Source organism: Colobus angolensis, unplaced genomic scaffold, assembly GCF_000951035.1.
Source record: "Colobus angolensis palliatus isolate OR3802 unplaced genomic scaffold, Cang.pa_1.0 Scaffold515, whole genome shotgun sequence".
In the NCBI taxonomy this organism is placed as follows: domain Eukaryota; kingdom Metazoa; phylum Chordata; class Mammalia; order Primates; family Cercopithecidae; genus Colobus; species Colobus angolensis.
In genome coordinates, this window is record NW_012118655.1 from 388,508 (window position 1) to 410,534 (window position 22,027).

Here is a 22,027-nt window from a genome sequence, read left to right on the forward strand (position 1 = left end):
AAAAAAAAAAAAAAAAAAAAAAAAAAAAAAAAAAAAAAAAAAAAATTTAAAGTCTTTCAAACCATTAATGTTACAAAATCATTTCATCTTTTGTGAACAGGTCATGATGTATACATAGAGATGCTGGTTTTCCTGTTCATAATCAGTAACCACAGAACCACCTGAAAACTGCCCAGGAATGCCTGATGTTATCACATCTAAATAAGGGATTAGACGCGAAACTTTAGCAGAGAGAAACTGCAGGCCACATTTGCAAGTGTTTTGAGACATGAATGCAACTGTAAATGTTAAGGGTCTATTAAAAAGTCAACAAATCAATTAGAGATAAAACTGTTGCATTAAGATAAATTCTTAATGATGGATTCAACCAACCACATTTTAATCTGTGAGTTCCTACTTAGAGCTTACCCCTGTGCTTAGCCCTGCAACAGCAATCTACCTGGTTCAATAGTGCTTTAGAGCAGTGCTCAGCAAACTTTGCCTATAAAGGATGGCATAGTAAATATTTTAGGCTTGTGGCCCCTAAGAACTCTGTGGCAATGACTCCACTCCGCTGTTGTAATGCAAAAGCAGCCACAGACAATACCAGACAGATAAGCATGGCTGTAGTTTCAGTAAAACTTTATTTATCCAGGCTGTAGTTTGCCAACTCCTACTTTAGACTTTCGCCAAGTCTTTTGACACGGTTATGTCTTTTGAGTTCTGAGAATAGGCACAGTATATGTCATTCCGTATTGAGGGTGAGGAAGCCAGCTCAGAGAGGGTAAAGGAGTCAGCACACGGGCATATGGGAAGAGGCAGCAAACCCACTTGCCTTCTGGATTTTCTAATTCCAAACCTAGCACTCCATGGCCACTGCACACCGCCTATTACACAATAGAAGTACAATCCCTGCTCACGATAAATCAGGCAAAGCCTATAGTTAGTCTTGTTCTTTTGTTGCGACTGTCGAGAACAAGGAATTGATTGTTTTTCAATCTGGTGCTTTTTATCATGTAGACAGAGTCTTGTACAACGAGCCTAGGTTTCGACTCCAATTTTGCCTGAGACAACTTAGTGGGTTGTGGCAAGATGCCAGAGTTCTCTGGAAATCCATCATCCCCCAGGAGGATTCTACAGGTTCATGTGAGTGAGTGCGTGGTACTTACTTCTTCAGCTTCCTTTCCAGAGACCTGACTCTACCCCTATAGGTTGATCAAAGGCCAGGTGTTATGTTCCCAGCCTGAGACATACTGTCTAGCACATAGTAGGTGTTCATTAAACATGTGAATGAACTGAATATCAGGGCAAGGACTCAAGACACTGTATGGACCCCTGGAATTAGTTCCTATTTTTGTACTCTGGTGAAATTACTGGGAAGCTCCTTTCTATGTCTTAGAGTCTCAGTTTTTCCCACTTTAAAATGGAGCCCACAGTCCTCAACTGCTTCAGAGGTGGTTGAAAAAGTAGCCACCACCAAGGAAAGCCAGGATTTGGGCAGATATTATTATTCCAAATCAAGGCAGTAGTTCAGCATGATGATGCCAGTGGGACAGGAGTCAGGCTGATCCCCTGGTTTTTCTATATAAACTTAAAATTTTAATTTGCAACAACTATGTATAATAAACATGTACCTTTTTTTTTTTTTGGAGGCAGAGTCTTACTCTGTCACCCAGGCTGGAGTGCAGTGGCAGGATCTCAGCTCACTGCAACCTCCGCCTCCTGGGTTCAAGCAATTCTCCTGCTTCAGCCTCCTGAGTAGCTGGGATTACAGGCGCCTGCCACGGCGCCCAGCTAATTCTTGTATTTTTAGTGGAGATGGGGTTTTGCCATGTTGGCCAAGCTGGTCTTGAACTCTTGACCTCAAGTGATCTGCCCACCTTGGCCTTCCAAGGTGCTGGGATTACAGACGTGAGCCACTGTGTCTGGACATGTTTTTAAGTGTGTTGTGCATAGTTCATTGAGTTTTGATGAAAAAATATACAGATGCAACCACCACAGTCAATATAGAACATTTCCATTACCCCAAAAGTTATTTTGCACTCCTTCCCAGGCAATTCCCTCTCCCAGTCCCAGGTAACCACTGACTTGCTTTTTTTTATGTTGTATTTTTATTAAACACATTTTTTTCCATGATAAAAGTAATACATACTAATAGAGGAGTCCAGAAAATATAGAAAAGTTTAACAAAGTAAAATAAAAGTCTTAGTTACATTATCCAGAGATAGTTCATATTCTTATTTATACGTATTTTCTTCCCATCGTGTGTGTGTGTGTGTGTATGCACGTGCGTGTATGCGTTTAATAATATTGGGGCCATGATCTGTACACAACTTCATTGGTGATTGCATATGTGTCTATGATGATTGTATCTAAAATCATTTTGCTCACAGAACCTCTAATTGACTTCTGTGTTTGATTAATGGCACCAGGTTACTCATACTGGTAACCTGAGTTGCTATGAAGAATAGATCTTTGTTTCCTAATACATTTTCTAGTTAGTTGTTGCTGTTACAAAAAGAACACCACTGAGTTTCTATATAGTGTATTTAATTTTTATTCATTGACCTTCTTGAATTCTTTTATTTCCTATAGTTTAAAAAAAAACTCTTAGATATTCTACACGTAAAATAATCTCTTCTGTGAATAATAGTCATTTTTTTTTGCTTTCTGATTTTTGTGCTCCTTCCTTCCTTCCTCCATCCCTCCCTTTCTCCCTCCCCCCTCTTTCTCTCTCTCTCTCTTTCTTTCTTTCTTTCTGTTTTATTGGCTTAACTAGGAATTACAATTAAAAGTGATTAAGAATGGTAGTAATCAGCATTCTTATCTTCTGTTTATTTTAAGGAAATATATTTTATCTTTCCTCAGAAAGTATGGTGTTCCTCTAGATTTTTTTAGTAAATATCTTTTCTTAGGTTACATAAATTTCATTCTAGCCCTAATTTATCCTAGGAAAATAATTAGGATATGCTCAAAGACATAAACTCTAGTAATACCGTCACTGTTTAGTTAAAAAGAAGAAATAACATGAAATTCCAGAAACAGTGGATTTAAAAATAAATTTTGGTTGACCTATGATTTGGCATACTTTGCAATAATTAAATGTGTTCTTGTATATTCAACTTATTGGCAAAGACAGGTGTTCATTAGATATTGTCAAGTAAAAGTGTAAAACACAATGTATAATATTATATTCACTTTCATTAGAAAAATAATTAAGCATAGAAAATTTTCTCTAAAAGTATACATTAAAATTTTAACTATGGCTATCATTGAGTAGTGGGAATATGGGTAATTTATATTTCCTTTCTTTCCCTTGATTTTTCCACAATCAATATGTTATTTGGATTTTAAAATGAAAATAAGTCAACTCATAGCTAAGTGAAAACTAATTCTTCTGACTTTAAAGTGATTAGAACAAATCTATAAAAACCTGCAGTCTGACTGAACTTTTAATAGCAGGGATATAGTATTAATTTCTCTCCAGTTTGTCAGAGTCAGTGTTTTCACTGATATCAACCTCTCTTTCCAAATGAGTTGTAACACCACCCTTTGTAAAGCCTTCACAGATTCTCACCTGCGGCTATGGACTCTCTATATTCCTGGACAACAGGGAAACTTCCAAGCGGACAATCCCATAGGACCAGGCAATCTGCTGTCTTAAGGTTGACCAGTGCTGTGCTGGTAATATTCAACAACTAGCTCTCAATTTTTTTTTAAAGGCCAAGGAGCTCTGATTTGTAGCATTTACCAGTTCCATGGTATGGACACTCCCACGATGGCCATTTACAAGGTACTAACATGGCATGATGGAATACAGACTTGGGAAGAGATGTGCACAGCTGGCTTCTGTCATCTTACTCACACTGGCTACTGAAATACCACTGAGACCCACCTGAAGGAGTAAATTTTGACACAAGGTGTATCTAGAGTCTGTTCCTTCTCCCACATTTAAAATATTCCCATGTACCTTTTAATAAACACTAACATGTTAAATAGGCAGAGGGTTATCAGGAGAGATGAGGAAACCCTGCCTGCATACAGGGATTGGGGTTTGGAGTTTGCACTGCTGGCTGGTGTATCCCCAGGTGTCTTGTCTGGTGATGCTCCTAATGTTCACGAGCCAGTTAGCGTTCAAAGGCCTCCTCCTCTGGATCAAGACACTTAGGTGATCTGAGCACCAGGTTATTTGATACCTCTCACCATCATAACGCCCTCCCTAGCACCCAGCATCCATAGGTAAGGGGAGAATAGCCAGCATGGAAGAAGTGAAGATCGAAGCCTGATGCTCTATTTACTTCCTGAGTATACATAAATTTTGGACAGGCACGTTGGCTCATGCCTGTAATGCCAGCACTTTGGGAGGCTGAAGTGGAAGGATCACTTGAGGCCAGGAGTTAGAGACTAGCCTGGGCAACATAACAAGACCTCATCTCTACAAAAAAAAAAAAAAAAAAAGTTAGCTGGGCATGGTGGCATGAACCTGAACCTATAGTCCTAACTACATAAGAGGCTGAGGCAGGAGGATCCTTTAAGCCCAGGAGTTCAAGGCTGTAGTAAGCTATGATTGTGTCCTTGCACTCCAGTTTGGGCGACAGAGTGAGACCCTGTCTCTAATTTAAAAAAATAATAATAATCCTGACATGCAAAACACTGCAGAACAGCCTAGCAGCTTATGGGGAGCCAAGGAAAGAACTCTGAGGCCCAAGGAGGATGCTTTTAGGCTGCACATTCTTAGATAGCTTGAGCCCCATTGGCCTTCACCTATCTATTTGCATAGTCTTATTTTGTGGACCTGCTCCAATGCTGCTCACTTACAGTAGTCAAAATGAATTTCCAAATGTGACCTAGACCCATCTGGCCCTTTGCAGAGAGCTGTGCCAATCTGAAAATGAGCCCATTTCATCCATGGTTTGTAATATATAGGAAACATGCAAGAACTGCCAACTGGTTTCATCTGGGCCTATATTCTCCCTAAGGTGACTTAGAAATATTTATTTAAAAATAAGATGTGTGTGTATGTGTGTGCGTGCACACATGTGGCCTCTTTCTAAACTTTGGAGGGTGAGAGGAACCTTTGTCTCCTGAGCCCATGATGTACTGTGCTTGTCACGAAACGTAGTATTTGCAGGCTTGAAGAGGAATCCAAGTATGACCCAGCACTGGCTAAGGAGGGCATGAGCCTGAGTGAGGTTCTGAAGCCAGGGGACCCTCTATCATTTTTCACAGGACAAGCAGTAAAGGATTGTTGTAAAGGCTTGAAGGGGTAAAAAGGGAGACCTTGCCTTTGTGAGGCCTCAAGTTTGTTTATAAATGTACGGTGGTAGAAGAAACTTTTTGGGAAGAAAATGGGGTAAGCCTGGAGAAAGCTTTGCCTACTCAGCCACATTAGGAAGAAAGAAAAAAACTTCAGGGAAAAACACAAGACCTGAGTAACAGCTTTTGAGTCTCTGTGACCTGAGTTAGAAGGGGGCTAGGTCTTCCCCCAGGAAGTACACAGGCACCCCTGACAAATAAGAATAGCCAGGAATGGACTGCCCTCAGGTCTCAGAGATAAGGGTGTGAGGCAAACAACATTCCATCAGTGCTAATCCTGCAGGGGATTAAAAAGCCAGTATTAGGCAGAAGAGGCTTCTACGCATGCATCACTCAGAGCAGCACCACAGTGGGGCCACTCCACCAACCGGTCACCAGCAGTGCTTGGTAAGCCACCTACAAAACTGAGAGCAAGTGTTTAGAAACTTTTATAGCAATTGATCCAATAATTTAAATTTAATTTAATTTTTGTTGGCTCTAATTTTTTCATTTTTTTGAAACAGAGTCTTGCTCTGTTGCCCAGGCTGGAGTGCAGTGCCGCCATCTCTGTTCACTGCAACCTCTACCTCCTGGCTCAAGTGATCCTCCTGTCTCAGCCTCCCAAGTAGCTAGGACCACAGTCATGCACCACCATGCCCAGCTAATTTTTGTATTTTTACGTGGACGAAGCTTTGCCATGTTGCCCCAGCTGGTATCGAACTTCTGGGCTCAAGTGATTTGCCCACCTTGGCTTCCCAAAGTACTGGGATTACAGATGTGAGCCCTTGCACCTGACCTGAAAAAATTTTAAAGCGGGGCTTGATTTTATACATCTTTTGAAATTGTGTGTTTCTATTTATCCATTTTCATTAAATTTCTATGACAAATTGGAAATAAAAGAACATAGGCCCTCCACTAGTGATAATTTGAGAAGCACCAAGACAGTAGGGTACCCAATGGGGTAGAGAGTGGGTCAATAGACAGAGGGGGTCTCAGCGAATGCCAGGCACTCAAGGAGGGCTTCCTGGGGAAAGGACTCAAGTTAGACTTTGGGGGATGGGCAGGACCTTGACAAATGGAGAGGACCCCAGGTCACTCCTACAGCCATGAGGGAGTACTCACACTCAGTATAAGCATGTTTGCGAGTTACTTTTAGTGTGTGTACATTCTGTCCCAAACACTGTGCTGGGTGTAATAGGCAGTTTGTAGCACTGAGAGCTGAATATTGTTATGGGAGTCAGGGCTCTGGGTTCTGGATACAGCCCTTATAATATCTCCTTGTATAGCACCAGAAAGATCATTTAACTCTTCCCGCTCTCCCAGCCTCTAATCTGTAAGAGCCATGAGGGCAGGGACTGTCTTTGGTGAGCAGTGCCTAGCTCAAGCCTGACAAATGGTAAGTTCCTAGTAAAATTTTTGATGAATGAATGGACAGGTTTCAGTTGTAACACCTGAAAAATGGGGGTGTGGGGGGGTGGGGCTGGATAAGATTTATGGTTTTGCAACTGTAAAATGAAAAACTATATTGTGTAGCCAACCTGTCCTGCAAGAAGCTCCAGGAAATCAAGTTTTGTAGCCGGGTTATCAAAACAGGAATTCTGTTAACAAGGAAAAGGGGAGAATGGGCATGTACTGGCAACTGTTGGTATTTGCCACAATATGTGTGTGATTTCTTTCCCCCTTTTACATTAGCAAGAAAGTCTTCAAGGAAGGATTTCTTTTTAAAGAGAATGTAGGCTGGGCATAGTGGCTCATGCCTGTAATCCCAACACTTTTGGAGGCCAAGGCGGGCCGATCACTTGAGGTCAGGAGTTCAAGACGAGCCTGGCCAACATGGCGAAACCCCTTTTCTACTAAAAATACAAAAATTAGCTGGGTGTGGTGGCGGGCATCTGTATCTGATGCTCTGTCGGCCTGCCCATGCCAACCTGCAGCCCTGCCAGGGCCGCAACTGCCCATGGGGGCCTTCCACGAGAGACCAGCGCACCCTGTGCTGGAGCCTGGGGCTTTACCCCTGACCTGGAGCGCACCCAGGGGCTCCTGGGATGGGAGAGACGTCCTTGGGAGGCCCCCGCACGGAGGCTGCTGGCCCCCTGCGGCCTTGCTAATCCCGGCTACTTGGGAGGCTGAGGCAGGAGAATCGCTTGAACCTGGGAGGCAGAGGGTGCATTGAGCTGAGATCGCGCCACTGCACTCCAGCCTTGGCAACAGAATGAGACTCTGTCTCAAAAAACTAAAACTAAAAAAAAAAAAAAAAAAAAAAAGATAATGTAGGAGGAGGTTTTGCAGGGAAGAATAAGGAGGACATTGAAGCAGGAGGAAGGCTGTGTGTCTGTAGCTGGGAGGCAGGAGTTGGCAGGCCTGGTGGAGGCCCTCAGCAGACAGCCACTACTCCCCACTACCTTGGCAGGCACAGGACCCTCTAGCCCAGGGGACTGAGCTCCAGCTTCCTGCTTCTCTTCTCCTGCCTCCCCACTAAGCAGAAGTGACCCCTGTGACTTTGGTGCAGTCAGGGGCCCAGGACTCAGCCCTGAGGCTTGAGAGACCTTTCCCTTCTGTAGGCTTTTGCCCCAAGATCCCTGATCCCCCACCAGCTCCTCAAGCGCTTGAGCGAGTGCTCAAAGACCCCCACTGTCTGGGACAAAATGGAACCACCTGCTTCTGTCTCTTTCTCACCAGCTGACTTCTCCGCTCCCATTCTCTCCATCCTTCCCCTCCTCTCTGTGGCAATGGCAAAGCACAAGCAGGAAGTCAGGAAACTGACCGTCCTCTGTCCATTTCAGGAGCAGCAGAGACTCCTCAGGAAGACTCACAGGACTGTACCCACAGCCTGCCATGTCTCTGTGGCCACCTTTCCCATGCAGATGGAAGCTGGGGCCAAGGTACTCTAGGAGGGCCTCTCCACAGCTCCCCCAACAGGACTTCGAGGCCCTGCTGGCAGAGTGCCTGAGGAATGGCTGCCTCTTTGAAGACACCAGCTTCCCGGCCACCCTGAGCTCCATCGGCAGCGGCTCTCTGCTGCAGAAGCTGCCACCCCGCCTGCAGTGGAAGAGGCCCCCGGTGAGGCAAAATGTGTCAGCCCAAACCCTCCTGCCCCAGGGTTTAGGCTTTCAGATACTACACCTGAGTTATATGGGAGAAAAAAAACAGGCTTTTTCCTACTCTCTCCTCTCCACTCAACATAACACACTCTTCTAACACCAGATGTGTGGGAGGTTTTCCCCACATGCCAAGCAATTCTCTGGTGGCCACCATCTGGGTATTCCGTAATGAAATTTAATTCCGACACTGTCTACCTAGAGACGGAGTCAGATCTCACAGGTTGAGTGTTCATCCCACAAGACTGTCCCCACTTCAGATGCCAATCATAAGTCCCAGGTTGTGACCTGTACTTCTCATGACCGGCCATAAATCAGGACTGTGGTTCCCATGATCCCTTCCTTGGGTTTGATTAATTTGCTAGAGAGGCTCACAGGATTCAGGGAAATGCTTTGCTTACATTTAATGATTTATTATAAAGGGTATTACAAGGATGCAGATGACAGCCAGGTGGAAGAGATGCATAGGGCAAGGCATGGGGAAGGGGTGTGGAGCTCTTATGCCCTCCCCGGGTGTGCCACCCTCCAGGGACCTCCATGTGTTCAGATATCCAGAGCTCCCTACACCCTGTCCTTCAGGGTTTTTATGGAGGCTTTATTACCTAGGCATGATGGATTATATCATTGGCCTTTGGTGATCAACTTAACCTTCAGTTTCCCTCCCCTCCCCAGAGGTCAGGGGGTGGGGCTGAAAGTCCCAACCTTCTAAACCTGCCTTTGTCTTTCCAATGACCAGACCCTATCCTGAAGCTACCTAGGGACCACCAGTCACCAGTCAATCATTAGCATACAAAGGACACTCTTTTCACTCTAGAGGTTCCCAAGGTTTTAGGAGCTGAATGTCAGAAAACTGAGCAAATGAAGACCAAATATATATTCCACAATATCACACCAGGTCTTACTGTCATTGATCTCCATGAGAAGGGAACCGGGTACATTCCCACATTCTCACTTTCCAGATGGAGAAAACCAGGGGTGATTTTGAGAGTGGTCTAAGATGTAGCCCTCCCTCAGTCCTGCCCAGAAAGATGCAGAATAGCTATAGCCAGAAATATATCAAGGTATTGTTTAGCTTCATCTGAGATGGCAAGGCTTCCTGAGTCATAGCCAATGCCATCTGCCAGAGAGATACATTTTAACATCTCTCCAATCTCCTCCCCCCAAAACAGGCTCGTGAAACATGTAAATTAAGAAGCTATTAATCACTTTAGAAAAATATTCTTCACTCTATAAAATGCATCAATTCCTTTAAAAAGCAACTTCTTAATGTGTTCAAATGTAATCCATCCCCCTGAAACTTCATTTACATACAAGATTTCAGGAACATGGCTAGCGAATAGGGTAAAGTTAAGCCTGTGCCACAGACTTCCCTTTTCTCTTCCCTACTCACCCATCACCATCGATACCTGCAGCCCCAGACTTATGTAGTCCCTACTGTGTGTACAATCTGCAGTGAGCCTCCTAAACTACGTGGCAGCCAAGATCCCACTTCTCTCAGAAAATCCTGGGAACTGCTGACATAGAGACTCTGTTCTACAACTGACTCTTGCGGAAACTGTGTCCACACAAAGACTGAAGGATATAAATCTTGCCACGGAGCAGAGACCACCCCCCTACCACCCCACCCCAGCCTGCATCTCAGCAGGAAAAGCCAAAGGACCATCTTATTAGGGGTCAGGAATAGGAAGGAGGAGTAGGGGAGAGTAAAGAGAAAGAGAAGATCTCTAGGAAAACCGAAAATGCCTCCTATAAAAGTGTTTCCATTTTTAATAGAAACTCTAAGAAAAGGCATTTTTGGTGTAAGTGCTATTTCTCAATATCTACAGAGTCCAGGGCTCTGACTTACACAAGCTGTAAGAAGGAATGAGAAATAAAAAGGACAGAATTCTGTATCCCAGATCTTCTGGGATAGCACTGATTACACATATATTCTGTATCTTTGTCCCCATAAGTCCAGTTTGGGGGTATGGGAAAACATGGTCACTGTAGCTCCAGGAGCTTTTTTGTTCTAGGTCAGAATGACAATTCTGTTTGTCTCCCCCAGGAGCTGCACAGCAATCCCCAGTTTTATTCTGCCAAGACCAAAAGGCTGGATCTGTGCCAGGGCATGGTAGGTAAGTTTGCACAGCCCTGGGAGACAGACACTAGGCTGCCTGCTGGCCAGGCCTCGCCAAGACAGAGTGGATGATGAAGAAGAGAATCCAGAGATCCCCACTGGAGAGAGGCCCAAAATGGCTATTCACTGGCAAACCCTGAAGGCTACCTGGACGTGCTCTGTTCTTTGCTGTGAAGTTTATAAAAACTGGTCCTCTGAGGATGCGTGGGAATGCATACCCTGCCTAAGTCCTCACATAATCCTCATTACCAGTTTACAGGTCTAAATTTTAAGTTTGGAAAATGTGCTCACTCTATTTTAGCTCCCACAGTGGGACCTTCTTAAGACAGCAGTCATTAGCCTCCCCAGAATAGGATCAAAGCAGATCTATCCTCAACTCTACCTTTTTAAAATAGTAAATTGGTCATCAGGGAGGGCCCAACCAAGTGCAGCGATATCCATTTCACAGACAGGGAAATAGGGTCCTGAAGGGTTGAGGCTTTCCCAGAACAACATAAATCAGTTTCAGAGGCAAGATTTGGAAAAAGTAGATGGAGTTCAGGTCCAAATTCCTGAGGATAGGGCATTCAGGAATCTAAAAGCTGGTCCAGGAACATGGCTCTGGTTTTGGTGTCAAGTTGGATTTCAGCCAGTGCTCCCAGCCTCCCGCTCTGCTCACTCATCATCTGCCTTCCCAGTATATAATTCCCTTCTCTGAAACTAGGCTACAAGCCCAGAGAGGGTAGCCATAGGGACCGGGCATTTCCTGCAGGCATGAAGTCCCCAGTAGATTCATGCAGATGCTGTGTGCTGTCTGACTTAGGAGACTGCTGGTTCTTGGCTGCTTTGCAAGCTCTGACCTTGCACCAGGACATCCTGAGCAGGGTTGTTCCCCTGAATCAGAGTTTCACTGAGAAGTATGCTGGCATCTTCCGGTTCTGGGTGAGTGTCTTCACGGGCCCTCGGCCTGGAGGGAGCCATAGGAAAGAGGGTTCCTGGAGGACCATGTCTTCACCTTCTGGGCTGATCACCACCTGCAGCAGTCCTCATTCACCCAGGGCCACTCTCTCCCTCCAGTTCTGGCACTACGGGAACTGGGTTCCTGTGGTGATTGATGACCGCCTGCCCATAAATGAATCTGGCCAGCTGCTCTTTGTCTCCTCCACCTACAAGAACTTGTTCTGGGGAGCACTTCTGGAAAAGGCCTATGCCAAGTAAGAAACCAGCAGAAATATCCCCCTTTCTATCGCTTCTTTTTCTCTCTCTCAATGTTGAAGGAGGGGAGTGGAGTCAGGTAAAGTTTATGAAATGAGATCCTGAGGCATGTCTCAGTCGACATAGAAGTGACAACGTATTCAGAGTCCTTTAGGTAGGGGTCGCCTCTTCTAAACCTGCATTCAAGAGTTTTGCCTTTCCCTAATGGATGGAATTAAGGGGGATAGGAGCTCTGAGTGTCTATTCTCTCCTTTGCTCCTGGGATGGAAGGTAGGAGTAGCAAGATACACCCAAAGAATACCTAAGCAAAGGTTTCACTTCTCATTCGGACCATCTAATCTACAGTTTAAATGCCCCTTCCTTTTGTTTTGAATGAAACTCTCTCAACCTAGAGATCACTGCTGTCCCCAGCAGCTAAGAGGCCTGGATGAAGGAGCAGCAGCAGGGGATCCACATGCTTGGGTCCCTGTGGGGCAGCCTGATTATCAGCGGTCGGATTGTGGGCACAGCTTCAACCACACAACCGCAACATGAAAGTTTAAGAGTTTTTCATACCTACAGACCCTAGAGGGTACTTGGGATGCATGGAGGGCACATACACACTCATGCACACACACAAAAATGCACACACACACAAACACAGACACACATGTACACATGTGCGCACACATACACACAAACACACACACATGCACACCCACACATGCACACACACAAACACACGCACACACACGTATATGCACACATGCATGTGGAAGTCAGGGAGCCCAGGCAGAAAGAGAGAAAATGGACCTGTGGTGGACCCATGCCTTTTCTTGAGTCCGGGGTGTTGTCCAAATAGGTTTCCCGTGAGCAGCTTTAATTGATAGGTTCAAAGCAAGCAGGCACTAGTTCCAGGAGATCTCGCTGTGATTGACAGGTGGTCACTAAGTTCTCAGGCAAACATCTGAGTGGTCCATTTAAAGGAAGTGGTGGGAAAGAGGGGTTCCCAGTCTTCTAGGCAGGAGAGATGCCTCTAAGTTTTATCTATGACCATCAGCTGAAGCCACTCAGGATAGGTATGGTATTGGAAACTATGTCAGGGTTGCCTGAGCTCTGCTTTTGTTATGAGAAAACTAAACTCCTATTTAAAAGTAGATGCTGAGGCCACATAAAATGATAAATACTCATGATACTTTTTCATTTCATGTTTATTTCTTCCCTGGCTAGGCTTTCTGGTTCCTATGAAGACTTGCAATCAGGACAGGTGTCTGAAGCCCTTGTAGACTTCACTGGAGGGGTGACAATGACCATCAACCTGGCAGCAGCCCATGGCGACCTCTGGGACATCCTCACCAAAGCCACCTACAACAGAACGCTCATTGGCTGCCAGACCCACTCAGGGGTGAGAATGGGCTGCCACTGGCAGAATGTCCTCTTCTCCTGCACCCATGCCCTCCGTCAACCACCACTGCCCTCATCTGGGTGTGGGCTTAGGACCTCCACCCAGCTCCTGCTGCTGAGGTCCTGGTGTTCAAGCCAGAGCAGCAAGGCCAGGTGCAGTGGCTCACACCTGTAATCCCAGCACTCTGGGAGGCCGAGGCGGGCAGATCACCTGGGGTCAGGAGTTCGAGATCAGCCTGGCCAATATGGTGAAACCCCATCTCTACTGAAAATACAAAAATTAGCCGGGCATGGTGGTGGTCACCTGTAATCCCAGCTATTTGGGAGACTGAGGCAGGAGAATCACTGCCTCAGGAGGCGGGGGTTGCAGTAAGCCAAGATCCCACCCTTGCACTGCAGCCTAGGCAACAAGAAAGAGATTCTGTTTTAAAAAACAAAAACAAAAAAAATGGAACAGCAGTGTTGGGGCCTCAGGACAGGCAAGACACTAGGAAAAAGAAGATGATGTACAGAGAAGGAAGCTAACAATTATTAAGTGCCAGCTACGTGCAAGGCACTTTCCACATCCTATTTGATAACAACTGAAACCATGGAACAGGAGTAGGAAGCCCTCAGTTCAGCCCTGCCTTTACTAATGGCCAGATGTGTCACCTCACACATTTACTCAGCAACTCTAAATAGAGTTTGTCCTCTGTAAAATGGAGGGTATGAAATGATCACTGCAGAATGGCTCACTTATTGAGAGGGTAGAATGAGACTATGGATACCAAAGAGCTTTGAAAACTGCAATGTACCATACCATGATTATCTCCCACACTTCTCTCCATAAACCCCTGCTCCAGCCAAACAAAGAGTTTTTCATACATTACTCAAATAATAAGCTGTACATAACAGAAGACTGATCAGAACCTCTCTTGTCTCTGCAGAAGGAGAAGATTCTGGAGAATGGGCTGGTGGAAGGCCATACCTATACTGTCACAGGAATCAGGAAGGTGGGTTGAGGTCGGCCGCTTGGTTTCCCTCTCAGCCTTGCCCTTCCCTCTTTGGGCCCTAGCTTATCTTGGTGGATTTAGTTTCTGCGCCATCTGGAGAGTGAGTAAAGTCTTTGGTGGGTCCCTGTGCCTCTGCACCTATTTCCTGGGGTGAAGTGGTGGGTCCAGCCTTTGCCAACACCAGTGCATTATCCCAATCTCATCCCCTGGGGCAGCCCTCAGCCAACCATCCTCCCACCCTGCTGTACCTCACAACCCTTCCTTGAACTTTGCTTCACTCTGGGATGCCAAGAACAACCATTTCATCTGGTTCTTCCCTCCCAAATTTCTACTCCTCCCTCACATGCTTCTTTATGACCATCTCTGCTGCTGTCCATCTTTTGAGTTTTACTAGGCATTGAGAGGAAGATGCAACAGGCAGGACCTGCCTACAAAGGGCTTGCAGTCAGGTATGGTCACAAACCATATCTGAAAATGAAGAGGAAGCAAAGTTGAAACTGAGAGAAGGAAGTGTAGATGAAAGACTTTAGGAATTCATGGATAAGAGAAAAGACCTCCATCGAGTTGGGTTGGGGAGAAGTCAGAAGAGTCTCTTACAGGGGAGGTGACGTTGAGTTGGTCCTTGAAATAGGTAGATTTGTATGGGGCAAGAAGGGCATTCTGGTGGAGGGAGCAGTGTAAGCAAAGCATGGAGATAAGAAGTCAGCAGGTTGAAGTTAAAGAACCTCTGATATTCTCTAGAGGGCCTGACTCCTCCCAAGTCCTCCAATTTCCTTTAACTGTGTTTCAAATTTCTTGGACTCAATTCACACTTAAATTCTTCCTTCTAGATCTCAAACAACTATGTTGGTCTGTGTGCCCAGAGCTTTTAATTTATTTCCACATTTATTAACAAAATTTATACAACACTTACTGTGTGCTAAATGCTGTTTAACTGCCTTACAAATGTGCGCTCATTTCACCCTCACAGCAATACTCTGAATAGGTTGTGAACCCCGAGTATCTGAGACAGGTCTCGGTTAATTTAGAAAGTTTATTGTGCCAAGGTTGAGGATGCACGCCTTTAACACAGCCTCAGGAGGTCCTGACGACATGTGCCCAAGGTGGTCAGAGAAGAGCTTGGTTTTATAACATGAGACATCAATCAACATAGGTGAGATGAACATTTGGTTCCATCTGGAAAGGTGGGACAACTGGAAGCAGGGAGGGGGCTTCCAGGTCATAGGTAGATAAGAGACAAATGGTTGCATTCTTTCAAGTTTCTGTTAGTCTTTCCAAAGGAGGCAACCAGATATGCATTTATCTCAGTGAGCAGAGGGGTGCCTTTGAGTAGAATGAGAGGCAGGTTTGCCCTAAGCAGTTCCCAACTTGACTTTTCCCTTTAGATTAGAGATTTTGGGGTCCCAAGATTTATTTTCCTTTCACAAGATCTACTGGTTTCCTAAGGTTGCCACAACAAATTACCGTAAAATGTTGGCGGAGGGGAACTTGAAAACAACAGAAATTAATTTTCTCAGTTCCAAAGACCTGAAGTCTGAAGTCAAGGTGTGAGCAGGGGCATGCTCCCTCTGAAGGCTCTGGGGAAGAGTCGAATCCCTGCTTGCCTCCTCCACCTTCCAGTGGCTCCAGGTGTTCCTTGACTTGGTCTACATAACTCCAGTCTCTGCCTCCATCTTCACATGGCCTTCTCTGTGTCCTCTCCCCTTCTCTTCTGACACTTGTCTTTGGATTTAGGACCCACCCTAATCCATAATTATCTCATCTCCAGGTCCTTAATTTAATTACATCTGCAAAGATCCTTTTTCCAAATAGGGTCACATTCACAGGTTCTGAGTGTACATATCCTCTTTGGGGAGGGAAGATCACCATTCAACCCACTACTGTAGGTATGACTATTGACCTTATTTCACAGATCGGGAAACAGAGACACAGAGAGGTTAGGTGACTTGCCCTAGGTCTGACAGCTTGTAAGTACAAGAAGCAGAGCCACTTTCTCCTCTACCAGCTCTCTCTGGGCCTGTGATTTTCCACTGCAAGTGCTCAGCTCCAGGCCCAAGTCTCACTCAGCTCTCTGAAATGCTTGCACTCAGCCTGGCCACCTAAACTGCCTCTTGTTTTATGCAGGTGACCTGCAAACATAGACCTGAATATCTCGTCAAGCTACGGAACCCGTGGGGACAGGTGGAATGGAAAGGAGACTGGAGTGACAGGTGAACTTTGGGGACATCTTGGAGGGGTGAGAACGGGTAGGTGTAGGCAAAGGAGGCTGCCATTTGCACGCAGATTCAAATGTGTGCTTCCTTTGGTCTTAGGCAAGATCAGGAAGCCTTCAGACTGGGAGCTCAATCCCTCACATTTATAAGATGCTTTATGGTATATAGACTGCCTTCTCTTTCATTATAATAATTAAAGCTAATGTTTATTTGAGGGCTTGCCGGCACTGTGCTAACCTTTGAATTTTTATTATCTCATTTAATCCCCCAAACAACGCTATTACAAAGTAGATAGTTTTATCCCCATTTTACTAATAGAGAAACTTGGATTGATTGAATTGCCTAAGGTCATACAGCATGACTCAACCAAGGTCTTTGGTGCCTGGGTTCAGTGTCTTTCCCTGGCATGGTTCAGTACACTCCTGGGTTTGCTGAGTTAAAGGTAGACAGATTTAGATTGGACTCTACACTCTGATTACATATAGTAGCCTCTGGGCATTCTGATTAGATACCTGCATTTAGGTTGTTTCTGCCTAATGGCAGCCCTGAAGAAATGCGAGTTTTGCAGGCTAGACACTGGCTGTAGGGCACAGGCAGAAAGGGAGGTCAAGTCCTAAAGTCCTTTGTTCTGTCATTATGAAGATTTATAATACTTAATCCTTTACAGGTCTTTAGAGTCTACAAACATGTCCATATGCACATTATCACTTAACCATTTTTACATTGAAAAAATGAAGGCTTAGAAACAAGTTGAATATTCCCCTTGATAAAATAGGCTGCATTTTATTTGTTACACATTAATAAACAGAGTTGTTAGAGGAACTGGATCTATGTGGGAAAATGTCATCTAAGAAATACATAAATTTTAAAGCGTTACAGAAATCTAGCATCATATTGTTGCTGGTGGCGGTTTCTTTCACAGAGGAACAAGCACTGAAATTAGAGATAGATGATGGGTAAAATTACAGTGTTGTTACTGCCTAGCTGTGTGATCTTAGTTCAGGCAAACTTCTTAATTTCTTGGATCTAGAGATATAGTGAATATCAAAATGATGAGCTTTTATTTTGTAGTGTTTAATCTGCTGTTAATCCCATCCAGTATATTTTTCATTTTAAATATTATATTTTCAATTCTAGAAATTCCACTTGAGATTATCTTCCATTTCTCCCCTTTTTATGTCTGTGTTTCTCTTGACATCCTTGAGAATATGGGGCACTTTTATAATAGCTGTTTTAATGTCCTTGTCTGCTAATTCCATCATCTCTCTCATTTCTATGGCGGTTTCTATGGACTATTCTTTTATTCATGGTCACGGATCATATTTCCTGCTTCTTCATAGGCTAATAACTTTTTATTGCATCCTGGACATTGTAAATTTTAGTTTCAGAGTACTGAATTTTATCGTATTTCTTTAAAGAGTATTGGACTTTTCTTTTTAAAGTAGGTAGTTACATTGCTTAGGGATTGTTTTGATACTTTGAAGTTTTTAAGCACTTTTAGGGAAGGTCAAGACAAACCTTTGTGTCAGGGATAATTTGATTCCACTACTAAATTGTAGACCCTCTGGGATCTCTAGTAAAGATTCCATGTATTCAATGAAGTCTTTTGGCTGGACACGGTGGCTCACGCCTGTAATCCCAGCACTTTGGGAGGCCAAGGAAGGCAGATCATTTGAGGTTAGGAGTTCAAGACCAGCCTGGCCAACATGGTGAAACCACATCTCTACTAATAATACAAAAATTAGCCAGGTGTGGTGGCATGTGCCTGTAATCCCAGCTGTTTGGGAGGCTGAGGCAGGAGAATTGCTTGAACCCGGGAGGTGGAGGTTGCAGTGAGCTGAGATCGCACCACTGCACTCCAGCCTACGTGGCAGAGTGAGAGTCTGTCTCAAAAATAAGTAAATAAATAAATAAAGTCTTTTAACTCTGTCTGGTGGGAATGCCTGAGATTCCCAGCACTGTGTCCTGCTTATGGTCCAGTCTTCGGGAGTTTCACTTTAAGAAAGCACAGATTAAAGCTCAGCCAAAGACGCAAGGGAACCCCTATGAAGTTTCCTGGAACTCCTTTTTTCGTGTAGCCCCCTCCTTTCAGATACTTTGTCCAGCAAATTCTAGCTATCTGGATCTCCCTGAACTCCAGATTCTGTCTCCTCCACCCAGCCCTACCGATATGTTCTTTTTTGAGTCCCTCTCCCTGTAACACTGGCCAGGAAATTACCTTCAGGAAGAAAGCCTAGGTGATGTTAGGGCTCGCTTCATTTGTTTCCAGCCTCCCAGGATCATGGACCCCTGTTGCCTGCTGCCCAGTATCTGAAAACAGTTTCAAATGTTACCTCTGACATTTAATAGATTTATGACTTCAAGCAAATGACCTAATCTCTCTTAACTTCAATTTCCTAATCTCTAAAATGATAACAACAAAGTTGTTGTTAGCCTTGAATGAAATAATGTATGTCAATAACCTAGCCCAGCGCTTGGCTCATAGTAAGCTATCAAGTAATGCTCATGCTACTGTATGATATGGAATGGGAAATTTAGTTGTCTGAAGTAGTATGAAAATAATAATAAATAATGATACTATAGAGCTTTTACTAAAGAATTTCTAGCATGCCCCTCACAAGCTTTTCATTCCCTTTTCTATTTTCAGTTCAAGTAAATGGGAGCTGCTGAGCCCCAAGGAGAAGATTCTGCTTCTGAGGAAAGACAATGATGGAGAATTCTGGTAATGGACTTGGGGACTTGGACAAATGTCCTGGCCTACATTTAAAAACCCATCCAGCAGACATTTACTGGATGCCTCATGGGTGTCAGGAACCTCATGTACAGAGATCAATAAGGCACCATCCCTTTAGGAGCTCACGGTCTAGCAGGACAAACAGCGACTATAAATAAATGATCACTGTCTCTGTGATGAGAGTAGCGGCCACGGGGGTGGAGCTCAGCGAGGGCTCAGCCAGCCTGTTTCCTCCTCTCTGGCTTCCTCTCTGCTCTCTTGCTCAATATATTCAAAACAGGTTTTGCCTTTTTGTCCTGAAAAGGCCGTGAGGTAGGAAGAGACTGCAAAGTCTTGCCATAGGATAGGCCCCCGACCAGGGCCCTCCGGAGCAGAGTAACACTGCCACCCACTCTGGAGCTGCTCATCTCATTTTTTGAAAGGCCACCAAGACATCCTGGGCTGATGCTGCTTCTAGGTGTCTGAAACGGGCCCCATCACTTCTCCTTTGCTTTTGCTCACCACTGTTACTATGAATGTCAACCCTCATTCCAAGGACTCTCCCCATTAACCATCCAGTACAGCCTGCTGCAGCCCTCTCCTTTTGGAAGGTCTTTCACTGAACTCAAGCCCTGCAAATTCCTGTTTTTTCCACTTTATGCTTAAGTAAACTGAGCAGCAGACAGCTTAAATACAGTGTTGCAGACCACAAGTTAGCAATTAGGGGCAAAGATCTTCATTAATTAATGATTAAGAACTGATATGTAATTCTTACTGAACATTTATAGATAAAACAAATGACTAGTTAGCTTTGCCTTAATTCAGCTGCTATCACTGTGATTCCAGAAACAGGAACATCTCCCCCAGTCAGCCATGTGGCCAGCTCCTTCCAGCCAGAGGGTGGAGCTTCTCAGTAGCTCCAACTCCCCATGATAGACCCTCACAGGGATCCAGCCAGCCCCTGCTTATGTGCCCATGGCTGGCTCAGCTCTGCACAAGAGCTGGTGTCTTTGTTCATGAGATGGCTGGGATGCCCACTGCTTTGTCTCACCCTCCCCGTGGCTTCTGATGACTAGGCGTTATCTGGTCCATCCTTTGTGCTTTTCCTTCTTCCTCTCCACAGGATGACGCTGCAGGACTTTAAAACACATTTCGTGCTCCTGGTTATCTGTAAACTGACCCCAGGCCTGTTGAGCCAGGAGGCAGCCCAGAAGTGGACGTACACAATGCGGGAGGGGAGATGGGAGAAGGGGAGCACAGCTGGTGGCCAGAGACAATTGCTGCAGGGTGAGCATGCGCACAGGAGCAGGGCTCTCAGAGTGAGGTTGTGGGCGGGGGTGTGAGGGTGACTGCATAGGTGGGTGCAGTAAGAATTCTGCACTGGCTGAGTGGGGAGGAGGCTTTGTTTGCCTCGGTGTGTGCTGGGGCGCTGGGCTATGACCACAGGGAAGACAGGGCACCTTTGGTCCCAATGTGCACCAAGGCAGAGTCCTCTCAGTCAAGCTAACAGCCTGTGGGGCTGCATCTTCCTGAAGGGTTGCCCTGTCCCTCAGCACCAGGGTTCACAGGCACACAGGCATGCTAAAAGCAGGGGCAAGGGAGAATCTTTCTTTAGTTTTGGACAAGGCCACTGAAAACACTGAAGGAACCACCCCCTAGCTGGGCAGGATTGAAATAGAAATTGTATCAGGTCCTTTTGGAGCCTGGGAGAAACACAAACCCAGGTCTTCCCAGGCTCTCTAGATATGGGAGACAAACCTGTGCGGACTTGCAAGACGGGGCAGGTTTGGTGACCCTGTCCCTTCCTCCACTTTGGAAATAGTGAGCCATCCCTTTTGAAGGCAAGTCCTGTGGGGTGTGACCTCAGTAGGCCAGGGTGGCCTTAGCTCTGGAGTCCCCCTTTTGACACAGTATTTCCCCTGAAATCTGAAGCTGACCTTAAGCTAAGGTTTTGCCTCGATTAAAATGCAAAAGCCCCTAGGATCATGGTCACCTCCCCAGGGAGTGAATACGATTGCTTACTCAGGTAGCACATGCTTGTGGGGTATAACACCTGGGCCAGGCACTGAGCAAGACAAAGAGGCTACAGTGGTGGGAACAACTCCAGTCAGTGTATCTGGAGAAGACCTCCAGATGGAAGAGCAAGGCGGGAGGGCATAGAGCCAAGGCTGAAGGGACCCCGACCCTGTCCCAGTGGGCCTCAGGGTGGAAAAGGCCTCCAGGTAGAAGAGCAAGGTGGGAGGACTTAGAGTCAAGGTTGAGGGGACCCTGACTCTGTCCCAGTGGACCTCAGGGTGTCAATCCTGGCAGAGGCACCCTCGGACTGTTCACCTCTTAGTGGTTCGGTGAGCGGGATGCTTGGGGATCCGGGGCCCATTCTCACCTTGCTGTGTTCTGCCCCAGGCACATTTTGGAAGAACCCGCAGTTCCTGCTGTCTATTTGGAGGCCCGAGGAGGGCAGGAGATCCCTGAGGCCCTGCAGTGTACTGGTGTCCCTGCTCCAGAAGCCCAGGCACAGGTGCCGTAAGCGGAAGCCTCACCTCGCCATTGGCTTCTACCTTTATAGGGTGGGTGGACCTCTGAACTACAGGGGCATGGGACCACGCATGGGGGTCACCAACAGTTACCATGTCTTCCTGTTTCTTGTCTTCTTCACCGTATGTCTCTGTTCACAGACCTGGGGTTTCAAATCCAGGCTCTGTCCTTTAGGAACATGTGATTTAGAACAAGTCACCTTCTTGCACTAGGCTATCAGTTTCTACAGTGGCATTTAGGCAAAGGGGAGAATGAAAGAGGATTATGTGGTAGTGCTTGCTATTGTGCCTGGCACATAGTATAATCAATATTGGCTTCCTTTTCCTCTCCCCAAAAGCTAAGCATTCTTTCCCTCCCTCTTTTCCAGAAATTCCAATGATGGATTAAAATGTCACGGATAGAACAGCAGGTCTTGTGGGAGGGGGACAGGGCTTCTGGGTAGAGCCTTGTATGTCAGCTGCTATTTGGGTTTTGGCTTATGAAAGAGCCAGATTCCCTGCCTAATGAGA

General features: G+C 45.5%; 1 protein-coding gene across 1 annotated transcript in view; it reads left to right on the top strand.

Moving 5' to 3' along the window:
- CAPN14 (calpain 14) overlaps window positions 1-22,027 on the top strand; it is a 40,364-nt gene that overhangs the window by 4,618 nt on the left and 13,719 nt on the right. The window contains exons 2-11 of the mRNA XM_011960582.1: window positions 8,058-8,334; window positions 10,417-10,486; window positions 11,291-11,409; window positions 11,545-11,681; window positions 12,892-13,066; window positions 13,995-14,057; window positions 16,182-16,267; window positions 18,918-18,992; window positions 20,107-20,270; window positions 21,387-21,550. Coding sequence (XP_011815972.1) covers window positions 8,110-8,334; window positions 10,417-10,486; window positions 11,291-11,409; window positions 11,545-11,681; window positions 12,892-13,066; window positions 13,995-14,057; window positions 16,182-16,267; window positions 18,918-18,992; window positions 20,107-20,270; window positions 21,387-21,550 — 1,278 coding nt within the window. The 5' untranslated portion in view covers window positions 8,058-8,109. The remainder of the gene's footprint in view (window positions 1-8,057; window positions 8,335-10,416; window positions 10,487-11,290; window positions 11,410-11,544; window positions 11,682-12,891; window positions 13,067-13,994; window positions 14,058-16,181; window positions 16,268-18,917; window positions 18,993-20,106; window positions 20,271-21,386; window positions 21,551-22,027) is intronic.